Source organism: Poecilia reticulata, chromosome 2 (assembly GCF_904066995.2).
Source record: "Poecilia reticulata chromosome 2, P_reticulata-male-v2, whole genome shotgun sequence".
Lineage (NCBI taxonomy): Eukaryota > Metazoa > Chordata > Actinopteri > Cyprinodontiformes > Poeciliidae > Poecilia > Poecilia reticulata.
Genome location: NC_088831.1, coordinates 41,701,407 through 41,716,997, shown reverse-complemented (window position 1 = coordinate 41,716,997; position 15,591 = coordinate 41,701,407). Strand labels below are relative to the sequence as shown.

The window sequence follows — 15,591 nt, the reverse complement described above, 5'->3', positions numbered from 1 at the left end:
GAAGTCCCCACCGTCTGTGAAAGCGAAGCGCTGCTGATTTTACATGTCGCCATATCTTATGATTTATGCAGCTATTATATTACTGACGCTCAGAGGAAACCACTGCGCATGTCTGGAGCTCCGCGCGCGAGTAAAGGTGGAGGCGATGGGTGACAACAGACACTAAGTCACGTTATTGCTCGGATTTTACGGCGCCACCTTAAATCCCTGAACTTCACATTTTAAGGGAAAAAAGAGCAACGCGACTTGGATGTAACGAGTAACGCGACACTTTTGTAGAAATGTAGTGAAGTAGAAAGTACAGATACTTACTGTAAAATGTAGTGGAGTAAAAGTAGAAAGTACCCATTATTAAATCAACTTAAGTAAAGTACAGATACACGAAAATTGTACTTAAGTACAGTAACGAAGTACTTGTACTTCGTTACTTCCCACCACTGATCCTGGGAAATTGAGTTCCATTGGAAAAATCCCTGACGGGAGATTAAAATCTAGCAGAATTACAGATGAAGGCAATAGCCAGGCTAACTAAATTAGCACCTTTCAGGTTTTCAGTTTTGACACATCTTATTATTTTGGGGCATTTGAAGATATGATGATTGAAGATTATGTTTCAAACCTGAAGATGGATGAAAGTGTCTCGTTGTGACTCACCGACTACAGTGATGGTGCAAATTCCTGTCCGAGGCCCGGCGGCGTTCTCGATGCTGACGCAGTAGCGGCCACTGTGTTCTCTCTTGGCCTTGCTGATGTTCATGCTGAGGTGGCGTGCGGTGCTGTGAAGGTTGATCTCTTCGTCTGATTTAAGCTCTTCGTCATTCTTCGTCCAGGTGATTGTTGGGGCTGGCTTGCCGCTGTAACGTCCTGATAGCATGCATGGATCTCCCACCTTGACCATCATCGTGTCTCTGAAGTCCAGGTCCAAAGTAGGTGGTTCTGAATTGGGACAAAAGCAGTTTGAAAACTTTAAGAAATTACATGTTTTTTATAAGCACATGATCAATATAAATCCTTTTTTAAAAAGTTGTCATGTGAATTATAGTATTTTTAGTAGTTCTATTTTTTCCTCTGTTTTATATCTTCTGTTTTCTGATGTATGATTTTTTAATGTTGTCTGAAAATGAGAATTTGTTGTCAATCTCCTCACCTGGTTAAATAAATAAAAGACAATGTTCGTATGTGACTCACCGAGCTCATCCTTGCACTGCACAGGTTTGGTGGGGAAGGAGTGCTTGCCCTGCCCCACCTGATTGACGGCTGAGACTCTGAACTCATGACTCGAACCTTCCTTCAGTTCAGTTAGCGTGAACTTCCTGTCCATCAGCTTGTCCTCGCCTCCAATCCTAGTGAAAGTGTCACGGCCCAGCATTCGGGACTCAAGGACGTAGGAGGTCACCTCTGCACCACCGTCGTATTTGGGTGGTCTCCAGGCAACAGAGATGGAGTCCTTGGTAACACCTGTGATAATCAGGTCCTCTGGACGCTCCGGGACGGCTGCAGGAGACAGAAATTAGTCTCGGAACTGCAGTTTTTCTGTATTTATAATTTCCCTGTTTTGGACTTACAGATTGGGTCTTTAATGAGGACCATCTTATCGATCTCGATGAAAGGTCCCATTCCGATGATGTTCTCAGCTGCGATCCTGAAGAAGTAGCCCTTGCCTTCGATCAGTCCCTGCACCACAGCATTGTTCCTCGTCACTGTGTAGGACACCGAGGTCCAGCCCATTCGGTCGGACTCTCGTTTCTCGATGATGTAGTTGGTGATGGCTGAGCCGCCGTCGTCTTCGGGGAAGTACCAGGTCAGTTTGCAGGAGTCGGTGGTCAGATTCTCACCAGCGAAGGGAAGACCAACAGGTCCAGGAACATCTTAGGGAAGAAGAGGGACAAAGTCCAACAATGAGGAACTGTCTTTAGAAAGATAAATAAAAAAAATTTCTTTCTGAACTTTTCACTCACCGAGAACTTCAACGATGACGGCCTTCCTCCTCTCGCCTCCCTCGTTCTTGGCGCTCAGTGTGTACATGCCCTGATGCTGCCGTCTGCAGTTCTTGATGACCAGAGAGTTAGAGATGCCCGTCGTCTCTACCACGGCCTCTTTGGGCACCTCAGCGTCGTCACGGCACCAGGTGATCTGCGGGGCGGGTTTGCCTGACACGTAGGCGATGATACGGATGGTGGCTCCGGCATGGACCACAATCTTCTCCTTCACTGAGGCATCAAGGTCCATCTCAGGAGGAACTGGGGATGCAGATGGTTTTTAATTAAAGGTGACCTATTATACTTCATTGAACAGGTTAGGATAGGGCCTTAGGCCACACAAAACACATTTTTTAAAATATTTTATAGACAAGATATTTCTTAGATAAAGACATTTTAGCTGTTTTAGGGCCTCATATCACTTTAAATCCAAATAATCTGCTGCTGGCCACGCCCCCCCCGTGAAAATGGCTACAAACAGATGCAATAATATGAACATCTTTGAAAAGCAGAAGTGGGGCCTCCTGCACAACCAACAAGACAACAACAAAAACCCTCGTCTTTTCCAGAAGCCGTTGCACAGTGCATACAGCGATGAAACCAGCTGACCAAATGTGTTGGAACTTAGCTTGGGTTGCCAGGTGATAGGCAGAACTCTGCTGGGTTTGCTAGGTAACGGTGCAGTGCCTGTCGAATGTGACTTAACTTTCGATAGGTTTTTGAAACAGCTCAGTTTCCAGACACCAAAAAACATTAACTTGTTACCAAAAAAATTCTGTTTCTTTTAAAAGTGCTTGCATAATTCTTAGGAGCAGTTGAGCCTCAAATGGTAATACAAAAATGTGCGAAATGTGAATTTTACATGATATTTCCCATTTAAAGTTTATATGTCGACACTTTAATAGTTGTTGATCGGAGCCTTACTTGTTCTGTCTTTGACTTCGATCAGCTCAGACACCAGACCTGGGTCTCCCACGCCAGCAGAGTTCACAGCTCGGACTCTGAACTGGTACAGCCCTCCTTCTGTCAGGTCGGTCACAACAAACTTAGTTCCTCTGATCTCTGTGTCCTTTGCCTGCAAAGACACACAAACCCATCAATATCTGCACTGAGAAAACACAAAATATTACCAGGTATTTTTGGTGCAAATATCTTACTTGAAATAAGACAAAACTAACTTGCAAGTAACTTTTCAGCAAGTTAAACGAGCTTGTTTAGAATCAATTATTTCATATATAACAATTACTTTTTCATCAATATCAAAGAATTATTGACTTAAACAAGCTCCTATGTTGTGCTGAAGAGTTAGTTATGTCTAAGTATATTTGCACTAGAAACTAAACCAAAAATACTTGGAAAGATTTGGTATTTTTGCAGTTTGGACTGCAGAAGAGACTCTACCTTCTTCCAGCTCTCGTCGCTCTCAGGCTCCTTCTCTTCCTCGGCTTCGCTCAACAGCAGCCTCCTCTTGGCTTTCATCTCCTCTTCCTCCTTGTTTATCTCCTTCAGCTCAACAATGTAACCTGTCACCTTGGAGCCTCCATCTGTCGATGGAGGGAGCCACTCCAGCTCCACCGTTGATTTAGTCCAGTCCATCACCTTCGGGTAAGGCGGCCCGGGAGGCTCTACATAAAGACAATGTAAAAACTCAGTTTGGATGCAACATTATCAGGAACAAAAACACTCAACTCATTGGTGGAAGTGAGAGCATCGAACAAACAATCATCCGTCCACAACACACGGCGCTAAATAGTAAAACATCATTTAACAAAGTCTTGAAGCAAATGATTTGCCTCAAGGAATTTGAATAATGGAGGTACAGCCTAACAAAGTTTTTCTAAAGTGCAGGAAGATCAGAGCAATACAATGACGTACTGATGGGGTCTCTGCAGAGTACAGGGTCAGAGGGCAAGCTAGGCAGGCCACAGCCGGCGGCGTTGATGGCGATCACCCTGAACTGGTACAGGGCGCCATCCAGCAGGCCTGTAACGTCCCAGTTGTTGCCCAGTGGGAGCGCACGGATTGGTTCCCGGGTGACACGGGTCCAGCGTTTGGAAGTGGTCTCCTTCTTCTCAACGAAGTAGCCGGTGATGGGAGATCCGCCGTCAGATTTGGGCTCATCCCAGTTGACGGTCATGGACTCCAGACAGACTTCAGTAACTGTTGGTTTCTCACACTGACCGGGTACAGCTACAGGAGGACAGGTTGGTCATCAGTCACCAAGAATATTCACAGGAGCATTGAACATGTTACATTTAAAACCTCTCTAAACTTACTGAAGAGGTTTCTGGCCTTCTCTGGCTCACTGATCACTGCCGGTCCGACTCCAAACTTGTTCTGGGCCATGACTCTGAACTCGTACTCATGGTTCTCTGTAAGTCGTGTCACCACGTAGGCGCACTCTTTCGGGTCGTTGGAGACGTGGACCCAGGTCTTTCTGTTGTCCTCACGCTTCTCAACCACATAGTTGGTGATCTTGGATCCACCATCATCGGTGGGAGGGTTCCAGGCCAGGCCGATCCTCTCTGCAAACACCTCTGTGAACTTGATTGGTCCCACTGGTGGGCCAGGAGGTCCTGAAAGTCAGAAATGCAATATAAATTTAATTTTTCCATTCTGTTAAATCATCTTAGTTAATGTTGAGCTAAAATGATTTTTGTTTCTCACCACTGAGTACAATGAAAAACATTAAAAATAGTTAATAGTTTTCTGATAAAAATGTCATTAAGAAATTATTCTGTGAATATTTTGGTATCAGGAATTAGCCCTGTTTTGCTTTATGCACAGCAATGATGCTAAAGATCTAATTTGCATATAAAAAGATTTCTAAAATGACTAACATTAGTGTTCTGCCCAAAACAAAAGATTAAAAACAGTTTATGTTTTAGTGATAAAAATATTAGTTTATCTTAAAAAGATGGTCATTTAGTTAAAAATGTCTATACAGCCAGTGTTGATTTATCTTTATTTTGTAGGTGAATTCTGAGGTCGCAGTGCATTATGGGTAGCAGTTTTACAAAGAAAACCTTCCCATCTATATTTAGATGGGAAACTTCACCTCATGTGCTTTAAGTATTTATTTACACATTCATTTCTGTTCTGTGTAATACTCTATGTTTGACAAGAGCTGATTTACAGATCGTTTTGTGAAAATGCTGATACCGGGAATTAGCCTTATCCAAAGAGTTTGTTTTGCGTTAGCATCGTTAGCAATGACGCTAACGGTCTAATTGCTGATATACGGCCTGATTAGCATATTGTAGCGGTCAATAGGCTGCTGTTATGTTGTTACGTGTTTTCCCATGAGGCTTAGCGGCAAAAAGAGAAGAGATGAACCGTGAGTGAAAAAGGTATCTGCCCGGGTGAAAAGACCTGTGTGTTCCATCATTAAAGTTGTTAGTGTACTGAACGTCTGACTCCGTTGTGTCTTCATTGATTTTCCAACGGATGTTACAATATGAAAAGATCGCTAAAACGTCTCTTTATCATTAGTAACAGCTAAGGATAACGCCTAGGCAAGTTTTATGGCACTAGCTATTTTATTTGGTGCATTTATTTTACATGAAAAAGAGCTGATGCATATTTTATTTTCTGTTTATATTTTAGTTTCACTCAACTATTTTCATTGAGCTTTTCAACCAATAATAGTAAAGAATTGAAAGCTGTCAAGAACACCTTGATAAAAAAATTTCTGGTTTATGAATACTTGATTTTGGCTTGCTGTTTAATGGTGACAACATACAGAGTGTATCCAACATCTAGTGATAACGGTAAACTCACCCAGCACTGCCAGCTTGATGTCCTTGGAGACAGTACCCAGGCTATTACTGGCCGTCAGGCTGTAGAGGGCGCTGTCGTTCCGGCTGGCCTGCTGGATCAACAGTGTGCACTTGTCTGGAGTCACCAGTTTGTTGATGTGCTGGTCATACTGGACAGCAGCCTTTTCCTCGGGTTTGGCCAGGCTGGCCTTGTGCCAGGTCAGGGTTGGGAAGGGACAGCCACTGATCCTCGCCACAATGCTGACATCGCAGCCCTCCTCACCCTCCATGGCTTCACGCAGCTCAATGGTGGGAGGACCTGTAGAAAAACAACAAACATCAGAAATTAGCTTTTGGCTTACAGTCAAATCTAAAATCCAGATAGTTAAACATGTTTCCAAGGGAAACATTAAGAAATGATTGAGGTAGTTGTCACTCACATGTCTGATCCTTGATGACCAGAGGTCCAACGGTGGCAGACGGTCTGCTGGGTCCAGCTGCATTCACAGCTTTTACTCTGAATTCATATTCTCCTCCCTGCAGGTCAAGTTTGATTTAATTTATTTGATTAGGACAATTCATAGCAGTGTATACTAATCACATAACAGAACACAGTACATATACTATTAAAAGAAGCAAAGACGAAGAAACGGAATAAAGAAAAACATACTGGTAAATCTAAATACAAGACTCTCGGTATTAAGCAGTGCAAGACATTATCAAGTAGTACATGACTGTTTGCCTTCAACTAATTTTTATAAATTGCAGTTTTCACTCTGATATAAACTAGTAGTCCATCCCATGAACGCACACCTCTGATAGATGCCACCTTCTGGCTAAACTGTGTTTTGCACCTCAGTATGTTTGTATCTTACTATCCTTTTCTTGAATAAAATCATCATATGGTGGTGAAGCAAGCCCTTTTAAAAACCTTAAGAATAAGACTGACATAATGATATTTGATAAGAATCAAGGTTTGAAATATCATGGTAATGGGGTGGTTTCTAGTCAAATAGAGTCATGATGGGTTTTACTACACTTGTATAACAGTACGTTATATGAGGTAAATAAATTACTGCATGCATATAAATTCTAGCTGACAGTGTGATGAGAAAAGTTTGCTAAATTGATTTTTATGATATTTGAAGAAAACCTTGATGAAGTACCATTGCTGAGTGGTGTATCTAATGGCAAGCGGTAGTAAACTGACCTCCTTCAGATCCTCCACAATGAAGGTGAGCTCCTCCACATCCCTCTTGTTGCACTGCTTCCAGGTCTCCTTCTCCTTGCCGCTGGTGTCCCAGCTCAGACGCTCGATGATGTAATGTTTTACAGGTGAGCCGCCGTTGTTCTTTGGAGGCTCCCAGCTCAGAGTGACGGTGTTCTTTGTGACTAGGTTTACCTTCAGCTTGGTCGGGGGGTCAGGTGGGTCTGAGGAGGTGGCAAAAGAACAATAAACTTTATAGACACAATTATGGAAATATAGTGTTGTGTGTGTGTGCCTCTGGAAAAGAAGGATCATCCTTACAGATGGGATCTCTGGCTCTGATGGGTTCGGTCGTCTCGGTAAAAGGACCAAATCCCAGTCTGTTTTCTGCTCGAACCCTGAACAGGTAATCCTGACCCTCAAGCAGGCCTGGAACCACAAAGGCCTGGCTAGCACAAGTGGCATTCACCTGGGAGTAAAATAAATTGGCCAAATTTATTATTCAAGCACAGGAAACATGAAGATGACAAGGCAGAAAATCAACACACTGCCTTTTTACCTTGGTCCAGGCCTTGTCAATAACAGACTTCTTCTCAATGAAGTAGCTCTTGATCCTCTCTCCTCCATCAGTGTCAGGGAGCTTCCAGATCAGCCTCATGGTGGAACGAGTTACATCAGTGACCTTCAGGTTCTTTGGAGGTCCAGGAACATCTTCAAACAAAATCAAAAGCAAAGTCAGACATCCATAAACATAAAATGAACATTTTCTACAAACCAAGAATCCCAAACCATAAACTCAGGTTAATTCAGACAGAACGTTTCTGCTGATTAAAAGTCCATACCAACGACAATGACTCTGACGTTGACATGTTTCTGTCCAGACTTGTTCTTGGCTGTGATGGTGTAACGTCCAGAATGACTCCTCAAGCTCACAGGGATGTTCACCACTGAGGTGGTGTCTGTGGACTCAACCTGGAAACAGTTTTAATATGAAGTCTTATAGGTCTGGATTTGATATGCTTACTTTATGAGCCTTGCATACCAAAGAACAATCAACTGTCCTTACCTGAGCCTCAACAGGGATTGTGTGCAGTTTGTTCTTTTTCTCGCTCTTCGCTTTGCCTTCGTAGTCCCATGTAACCTTGGGAGCAGGCCGGCCCTTAATGGTTGCGGGAATCCTGATTGGATCTCCAGCACGAATGTTGACTAGCTCTTCGGCCAAGACATCAATTGTAATTACAGGAGGAACTGTTGTAAAGAGAATACATCAACAGAAGGTCAGAGACAAGTAAATAGCTGTCCGTTTGCTGTTTTGACAGTTCAAGGTTCAACATACGTTGGACATCCTCTATCAGAACTTCGCTGGTGCGCGGGCTGGGGTCGGACTCGCCGATGTCATTGACAGCGATGATCCTGAAGCGGTAGCGCTTCAACTCACGGAGACTGGGCACAGTGAACTCTGTGGTGGGGTGCAGGCTGTCAATGTCGTTGATCTTGTGCCACTCTGACGAGCCTTCATCCTGAATCTGGATAATGTATCCCTTAATGGGGCTTCCTCCGTCACTCTCCGGTGGCATCCAGGACAGCGTGACACTGTGCTTCGTCTTGTCAGCAATCTCAGGAGCAGCAGGCATGCTTGGAGGAGCTGGGAGGTGAGAAAAAGTTTGCATTTTTGTAAACCATGTATTTATTAGCTTCACAAAATATCCCTACTGTGATGAACTCACTGATCGGATCAACTGCAAAGGCAGAGTCAGACGGCCCACTGAATGGTCCAGTTCCAGCTGAATTGGAGGCTGCAACCCTGAACTCGTACTCAGTTCCTTCAAACAGTCGAGTCACCTGATTGAAATAGTGATTAATGTGTTTAGTGTTTTTGATATTTCATCTATTAAAGTGACCACAATAAAATACCTTTAAGCAACAAACCAACCCCAGGAAGCTCACCTGATACTCCCAACCTTTCGTGCCTCTTTTTGTGACTGGCGTCTTGTTAACTTTGGCCCAATAGTCCGTTCCTTTCTCTCTTTTCTCCAGCCAGTAGCCAGTGATCATTGAGCCTCCAGTCTCTCTAGGAGGCTCCCATGTTAGTGTCATGGAGGTCTTGGAGTATTCTGCAATAGTTGGTTTCTGTGGTGGGCCAGGAAGACCAAATGGATCTGTGATAAGGACTTCCTCCGTTGTACACGGGTCAGATATGCCGTACTTGTTTTCGGCTCTGACTTGGAACAGATAGGTCTTGTTGGTCTCCATCTCCCACACCTATAAAAGGAAGAGCGTTAGCCGTCAACTTACAGTCACTAAGCGCTTATCGTTAATGCTTTTGTTGTGACATACCCCTAATTTCCTTTCAATTACGGCATTGTTGACCACTTCCCACTGCGGCTCAGGTGGAGCCTCTTCTCCCTCTTCTGGCTCAGGCTGGTCTTTACGCACTTCCTTCCTCTCAATAATGTAGTTGGTCAGTTCGCTTCCACCATTATCAACTGGTGGGTCCCAGTTTAAGTAGCAAGACTCGGCCCTGATGTTTGACACAGCCAGATTCCTGGGTGGAGTTGGTCGGTCTGAGGAGAAAACAAACAGAAAGTCAACACACTAATCTTTATTAACTTTTTTCATTTCTTTAGCAGCATGTTCCCCGCATGTTGCCCACTCACCAAGCACCATGACATAGACGGTGTGTTTGGCTGAACCCATGTTGTTGGATGCTGACACAGTATAGCTGCCGCGGTCCCTCCTGTTGGCAGCTGGGATGGATAGTTTGGTCTTGGCATTCAGCCTTCCAGTCACCTCTGTTTCCAGAAGCAGTGTCTCTGTTGGCTTGTCAATTAGCACGTCGTCCTTGGACCACTCGATGTTTGGGATGGGGAGTCCAATGATTTCAGCAGGAATTTCAATAGGCTCACCCTTCTTCACAGTAATGCAGTCAGCAGTAAAATGCTTCAGCATGTGGACCTCAGGACCAACTGACAGATTGGGAGAGACAGCAAAATTCAGGACATGAGGAAAAACATTACCAGAATACTTACTGGTATAACTTTGCTAATATAAATGTTTCTCTGAATACAAATGATGCATTTGAAGTTTTAACAAAATGTGGTCTCACCTTCATCATCTTGAATTACTACAGTCAGTGGAATGGACGGCTCACTCTCTCCAATGAGATTGGCACACTTGATTCTGAACTCATACATCCAAGCCTCCTCCAGGCCTTCAACAGTGAGAGTCATGTTGGGGCAGATCTCTGTGTTGCAAGGCTCAAAGGCCTGTTGGTCCTGCCTCTTCTTCTCTACGAAGTACCCAATAACTGGGCTGCCACCATCACTGCGCGGTGGCTTCCAGGCCAGAGTGATGGAGTTTTTGGTCCTCTCTGTGTAGTGGAACTTTTCAGGGTATGATGGTGGACCTGCACAGTCATCAAACCCAGTTATGTTTCAGTTAAAAACCCAGCTCTGAATTCTTTCTGTCCTGGCGATAAAAAGCTTTTGAACTTACCCTGAGGATCCACAGCTTTGATGGGTCCCAGCTCAACAGGAACACCCAAACCGTACTTGTTCTTGGCAGTGACACGGAAGAAGTACTCCTGTCCCTCCATGATTCCTACACACTCGCACTTGGACGAAGGAGTTTCAACAGGCTGCCTCCATGTGTGCATCTTAGCATCCCTTCGTTCCACAAGAAAGCCTGTCAGATCGCTGCCTCCGTCATCTTCTGGGTCATCCCAGTTCAGGAAAATCATCTTACGAGTAACAACGACTGGCTTCAAGTCCTTGATGGGACCAGGGACATCTAAAACATTAAATAAAACAAGGCATTAATGTAAAAGTACTGGCAATAACAACAGGTTCTTGCAGGTTTGCTGGACTTTTAATTACCCATCACTTCCACTCTGGTTGATGCAGACTTGGAGCCACTGGGGTTGCAGGCAGAGATCTGGTATTTTCCACAGTCTTGCCTCTGGACATTCTTGATTGAGACAACACTGTCGTTGCCCTCACTAAGGATCTCCACACGGTCTTTATCTGGTTTACCATCATCCTTTGTCCAGGTGATGGATGGATAGGGTTTACCAGTGACTGTAGCAGGAATACGCAGCGTTTCTCCAGCTCTGATGATTATACCATTCTTGATGGCAAGGTCCATGTCAATTACTGGGACCTCTGTGGAGTGCAACAAGGAAATGTTAGAATGCTGAAAATACAAATGGTTCAAAAGTAACTAGAAGTTCTTGTTTTAGGCAGACCTGCTGGGTTCCGGACAAAAACAGCATCTGTGAAACCAGGTGTTCCTTCTCCTGCAGCATTGCAGGCAATGACTCTGACTGCGTACTTCGCCCCCTCACGAACTCCATAGACGGTGAAGTTACGCTGCTTCCAGGCACGTTCTGTTGATCTAGACCAGTCCTTGGTACCAGCCATTGCCTGAGGAACAGACAACCAGTCTAGTCTCAGTCGGGGGTTTTCAGATGATTTACCAGAAAACAAGATATATTCCTGAGCAAAAACAGAAACTAAATCTTCTGACCTTATCCACATGGTATCCCAGAATCTCTCCTCCACCATTGTCGGCAGGAGGATCCCACTCTACTTCGATGGAGTGGTCAGTGGTTACCACCACTCTGGCAATGGGAGGTCCAGGTGGCACTACAAGGTTAGAAGAAACGCCATAAGTTGATAAAAAAGTATCAGCTGACTAGCATCTTCTGCTGTGAAGATTTAGATAGTTTACATACAGATTGGAGCCTGCGCTGTTTTAGGCTCAGAGGGAGGACTGAACTTTCCAGGGCCGGCCTGGTTTTCAGCCGCCACCCTGAAGATGTAGGTTAGTCCCTCCAGAAGACCTTCAACGTTCAGCTCCGTGTCTGGGACGATCTCCCTGGAAATCAACACAGCAGGAAGGATTGTTTTCATGAGCTTGAACACATGAAATGAGAATCAGATTTACTCACCTGTTGACACGTGCCCAGTGGGAGCTGTTGATCTCCCTGCGCTCCACCCAGTAACCCAGGATGGGGCTGCCATTGTCCTTTGGTACCTCCCAAGTGACCAGCATGCTGTTGGCTGTGACGTCGTCAATCTGTGGCTTATCTGGAGCCTCAGGAAGTTCTGAGGAAAATGAAAAAGAATGTCTTAGTTTTTTTCTACTACTTGCACAGACAAACCTACTGATAATATTCCCTTATATGTGCATACCAAAGGGATTCTTGGCGATGAGAGGTTTGGAGACGCAGGGTGGACCAGGGCCAAACTTGTTTTCAGCTACAACCCTGAAGATATACTCCTTCTTCTCGATGAGTTTGGGCACCAGGTAGCGGCAGCCTCTCAATGTGCCGGTAACACAACTCCAGCCGAACTCCACCTTGGAGTTGTCCTTCTTCTCCAGGGTGTAGTTGAGGATCTCACTGCCGCCGTCATCCAGAGGCGGATCCCACTTGCAAATGACTGAGTTCTTCCTCACTTCCTCAAATCTAAAGTTCACAGGAGGACCAGGAGTATCTGCAAGCACAATCGATAAGCTGTTATAGTGTGACCACTCAACTGACTGTCCAAATGTGCGATAACATCAGTGTTCCCTTACCCAGCACGTTGACCTCGCAGGTTGCTGAGGCAATGCCGTGGTCATTCTCCACCTTCACCATGTAGACCCCATGATCTGGGCGGACTGACTCATTAATGACGATGGAGGACACGCCCCTGTGGCTGTTATTGACGGTCAGACGTTCATTTATGGTGGGATAGTCAGGCTCCTCCACCTCTGGCTCAGCAGCTTTCTCTTCTGGCTTCTTCTCCTCCTCCTTCTTCTCTTCTCCTTCTTTCTTTTCCTCTCCCTCCTTCTTCTCCTCTTTAGCCTCCGCTTCTCCCTCTGGCTTTTTCTCCTCTTCCTTCTTCTCCTCTCCTTCCTTTTTCTCCTCTCCCTCTTTCTTCTCCTCCTCCTTCTTCTCTGGCTTCTTCTTCAGGGGTTTCTCAGGTCTCTTGCGGAGCGGTTCAGGCTGGATCACCTGGTTGTTCCAGTACCAGGTGATCTGAGGGTACGGCGAGCCGGAAATATTGGCGTCCAGGCAGATCTCGCAGCCTCGCTTCACACTGAGACCAGACTGCAGGCTACCACTGAGGAAAACCTTTGGAGGATCTGAAACACAAAGTAAAATTAACTTAAACTTGACTCTAAAACCCAACAGTGGAACAACAGAAGAGGAAAGTGGTACTTAGCAGAACATCCTTACCAACAGCATCAGAGGCTTTAACGAACAATGTGTTGCGTGACGGATCACTGATGCCAGCAGCGTTTTCAGCTTTGACTCTGAACATGTAGTTCTTGCCCTCTGTTAGTCCTCTGACTGTGTAGGACAGTACAGGAACCAGAAAGTCATTGCACCTCTCCCACTTGTCCTCGCCTTTCTGCTGCCTCTCCAGAATGTAGCCCATGATTTTGGCGCCGCCATCGTACATAGGAGGCTTCCAGGTCAGGGTTATAGTGCTGGAAGTGGGGTTGTGGGTTTCCACGTCCACTGGCGCGTCAGGAGCATCTGGGTCAACAAACATACAATCCAATTATCTTAAATGGGACAGTAAAGTTAAATTATTAACAGGACATTACTTTGGTCACTAAATGGGGAACAAAGTTGTAATATTACCAAAATAAAAGTCATAGTTACCAAAATAGCCAAAATAATAGAAGAATAAAGTTCCAAAAATATGAGAACAAAGTCGTAATATTACTAGGACAAAATCACAATAATATAAGAATAAAATTCTAATATTACAAGAACAAAGATAGAAGAATTAATTTCGATTATTACAAAACTGAAGCCATAGTGCAACAAGAATAAAGTTGTAAAAATCTGAGAATAGACATAAAATAAGATTAAAGTTGTAATATCAGAATAAAGTAATCAAAATTAAGATAATGAAATAGTAATTTTATTAAAACAGTCAACTTTTTTTCTTGTAAGATGCAAGAAATTAAAGTTATAATTTTATTTTTTATAAAACTATGACTTTATTGCGCAATTAAATAGTTTTTTTTCTTTGCTTGGCCGTAATTCTCCGTTGCTACCATCAGCTAGCATCATTTCAATACACAAAAACCATAAACAGATTGAGGCAAACAATCTGCAATGAGTTAATTTTCATGAATAGTATCACAAAGTAAACTATTTTTCATACGTTTTTGGTCCTCTGCAATGACAGGGTTGCGCAGTTCGATGAACTCTCCTCCTCCAATCTTGTTGACGGCCTGGACTCTGAAGTAGTACTCTCCGTTGGGGATGAGGTCTTTCACCGTCCAGCTCACCTTGTTCTCTCCAGACATCATGTTGACGTAGGTCCTCCTACCAGCCTCACGCCGCTGCAGCCACATGATCACCATCACGTTGAGGTATTAAAACTATCAGAAGCTCTTATGGTTTAAAACTGAAAATGAAACCGACCTGAAGGACGTAGTGAAGAATCGGACTGCCGCCGTCGTAGTCTGGAGGATCCCAGGAAACTTTACATGAGCTCTTTGTGATTTCTGATGCAACAATCTCTTTGCAGGGACCAGGAAGACCTTAAGACACAGAGACATGTTGAAGAACTGTTTGTAAGCATAAGAGATTAATGTGTTTTAATGACAAATAAATGGAATGCATGTGATTACCGATGACTTTCACGTTAATGGTAGCACTGGCACTTCCCAGTTTGTTCTCCAGAGTCACTTTATAAACTCCAGCATCGGGGTGAAGGCTGCTGTCAATCTCCAGGTGACAGGAAGTGTACTCCTTCCTGCTCCGAACAAACAAATCAGTCAGAAACAATCAGAATGAGGAGTTATATACATTTCTTTGTGTTTAATCTCTAAGCTCTCAGTCAGGGTTCACACATTTTCCCACGGTAAAATTCAAACACTTTTCAAGCATTTTCATTTTCAAACTTTTCCAGCACCACACTTTGGAAATAAAAAGTCATTAGGAGTAATAAATATTTATTTTGAAACAATTTGAAACATTGAAACAATTCAAACAAATGTTAAAGTAAATTACTTTGCTGCTCAAATAAAATGCCTAAACACGATAAAAAAAAAAGTTATAAAATAATCTCTAAATAAATTTTCTCACAAAGTTTTATGGAATTTAGGGAATGGAAATAATTTAAGTAAATCTAACTAACTAAAAACACAAAAGGTTTAGTCAGATTTAACTTCACAGTGAGAAAAAATGTGTATTTTTATAAGGTGTTTGAAAATATCTGGTTTCAACTGCAAATAATATTTTCAAAGTTTAGGCTTTTAATCAAGTGCGAAATTGCACTTTATTGCAAAACTGTGCAGTTTGAATATCAAGAATTTTCAAGGACTTTATACCTTGAAAACACCTATCTGAAATTCAAGCATTTTCAAGGATTTCAAGCACCAGTACGGACCCTGCTGGTATGTTGGTTGTGTCTGGATCTTAAACTGTTAGTCGTGGTTCTGACCTGAACATGAGACGCTCATCAGCCTTCAGCTCCTTGCCGTCTTTGTGCCAGGTGATTTTGGGAGACGGGACGGCTCTGAAGGGAACTGGGATGTGGAGCTTCTCTGTTTCCACCACAACGAGGTCCAGAGTCTGGAACTCCAGTGTTGGGTTACCTGGGACCACGAAGAAGAGGAGCATGTTTAATCATGCTTT

The 15,591-nt window shown here is 43.8% G+C and overlaps 1 protein-coding gene across 23 annotated transcripts in view; it reads right to left on the bottom strand.

The window, feature by feature from the left end:
- Positions 1 to 15,591, bottom strand: part of ttn.2 (titin, tandem duplicate 2) — a 214,487-nt gene that overhangs the window by 72,150 nt on the left and 126,746 nt on the right. For all 23 annotated transcript variants that reach the window (XM_081604655.1, XM_081604668.1, XM_081604665.1 and 20 more), the window contains 34 exons: positions 15,398 to 15,551; positions 14,583 to 14,707; positions 14,374 to 14,492; positions 14,111 to 14,291; positions 13,168 to 13,470; positions 12,522 to 13,073; positions 12,137 to 12,439; positions 11,893 to 12,049; positions 11,677 to 11,819; positions 11,469 to 11,587; positions 11,188 to 11,365; positions 10,820 to 11,104; positions 10,440 to 10,733; positions 10,051 to 10,350; positions 9,602 to 9,910; positions 9,282 to 9,508; positions 8,892 to 9,206; positions 8,672 to 8,786; positions 8,281 to 8,589; positions 8,011 to 8,192; positions 7,787 to 7,916; positions 7,504 to 7,655; positions 7,266 to 7,413; positions 6,948 to 7,168; positions 6,178 to 6,274; positions 5,760 to 6,056; positions 4,256 to 4,555; positions 3,855 to 4,169; positions 3,381 to 3,604; positions 2,904 to 3,054; positions 1,959 to 2,240; positions 1,566 to 1,868; positions 1,189 to 1,494; positions 655 to 936 (listed from right to left, as the gene is read on the bottom strand). In XM_081604655.1, the coding sequence (XP_081460781.1) occupies positions 655 to 936; positions 1,189 to 1,494; positions 1,566 to 1,868; positions 1,959 to 2,240; positions 2,904 to 3,054; positions 3,381 to 3,604; positions 3,855 to 4,169; positions 4,256 to 4,555; positions 5,760 to 6,056; positions 6,178 to 6,274; positions 6,948 to 7,168; positions 7,266 to 7,413; positions 7,504 to 7,655; positions 7,787 to 7,916; positions 8,011 to 8,192; positions 8,281 to 8,589; positions 8,672 to 8,786; positions 8,892 to 9,206; positions 9,282 to 9,508; positions 9,602 to 9,910; positions 10,051 to 10,350; positions 10,440 to 10,733; positions 10,820 to 11,104; positions 11,188 to 11,365; positions 11,469 to 11,587; positions 11,677 to 11,819; positions 11,893 to 12,049; positions 12,137 to 12,439; positions 12,522 to 13,073; positions 13,168 to 13,470; positions 14,111 to 14,291; positions 14,374 to 14,492; positions 14,583 to 14,707; positions 15,398 to 15,551 (7,878 nt within the window). The remainder of the gene's footprint in view (positions 1 to 654; positions 937 to 1,188; positions 1,495 to 1,565; positions 1,869 to 1,958; positions 2,241 to 2,903; positions 3,055 to 3,380; positions 3,605 to 3,854; positions 4,170 to 4,255; positions 4,556 to 5,759; positions 6,057 to 6,177; positions 6,275 to 6,947; positions 7,169 to 7,265; positions 7,414 to 7,503; positions 7,656 to 7,786; positions 7,917 to 8,010; positions 8,193 to 8,280; positions 8,590 to 8,671; positions 8,787 to 8,891; positions 9,207 to 9,281; positions 9,509 to 9,601; positions 9,911 to 10,050; positions 10,351 to 10,439; positions 10,734 to 10,819; positions 11,105 to 11,187; positions 11,366 to 11,468; positions 11,588 to 11,676; positions 11,820 to 11,892; positions 12,050 to 12,136; positions 12,440 to 12,521; positions 13,074 to 13,167; positions 13,471 to 14,110; positions 14,292 to 14,373; positions 14,493 to 14,582; positions 14,708 to 15,397; positions 15,552 to 15,591) is intronic.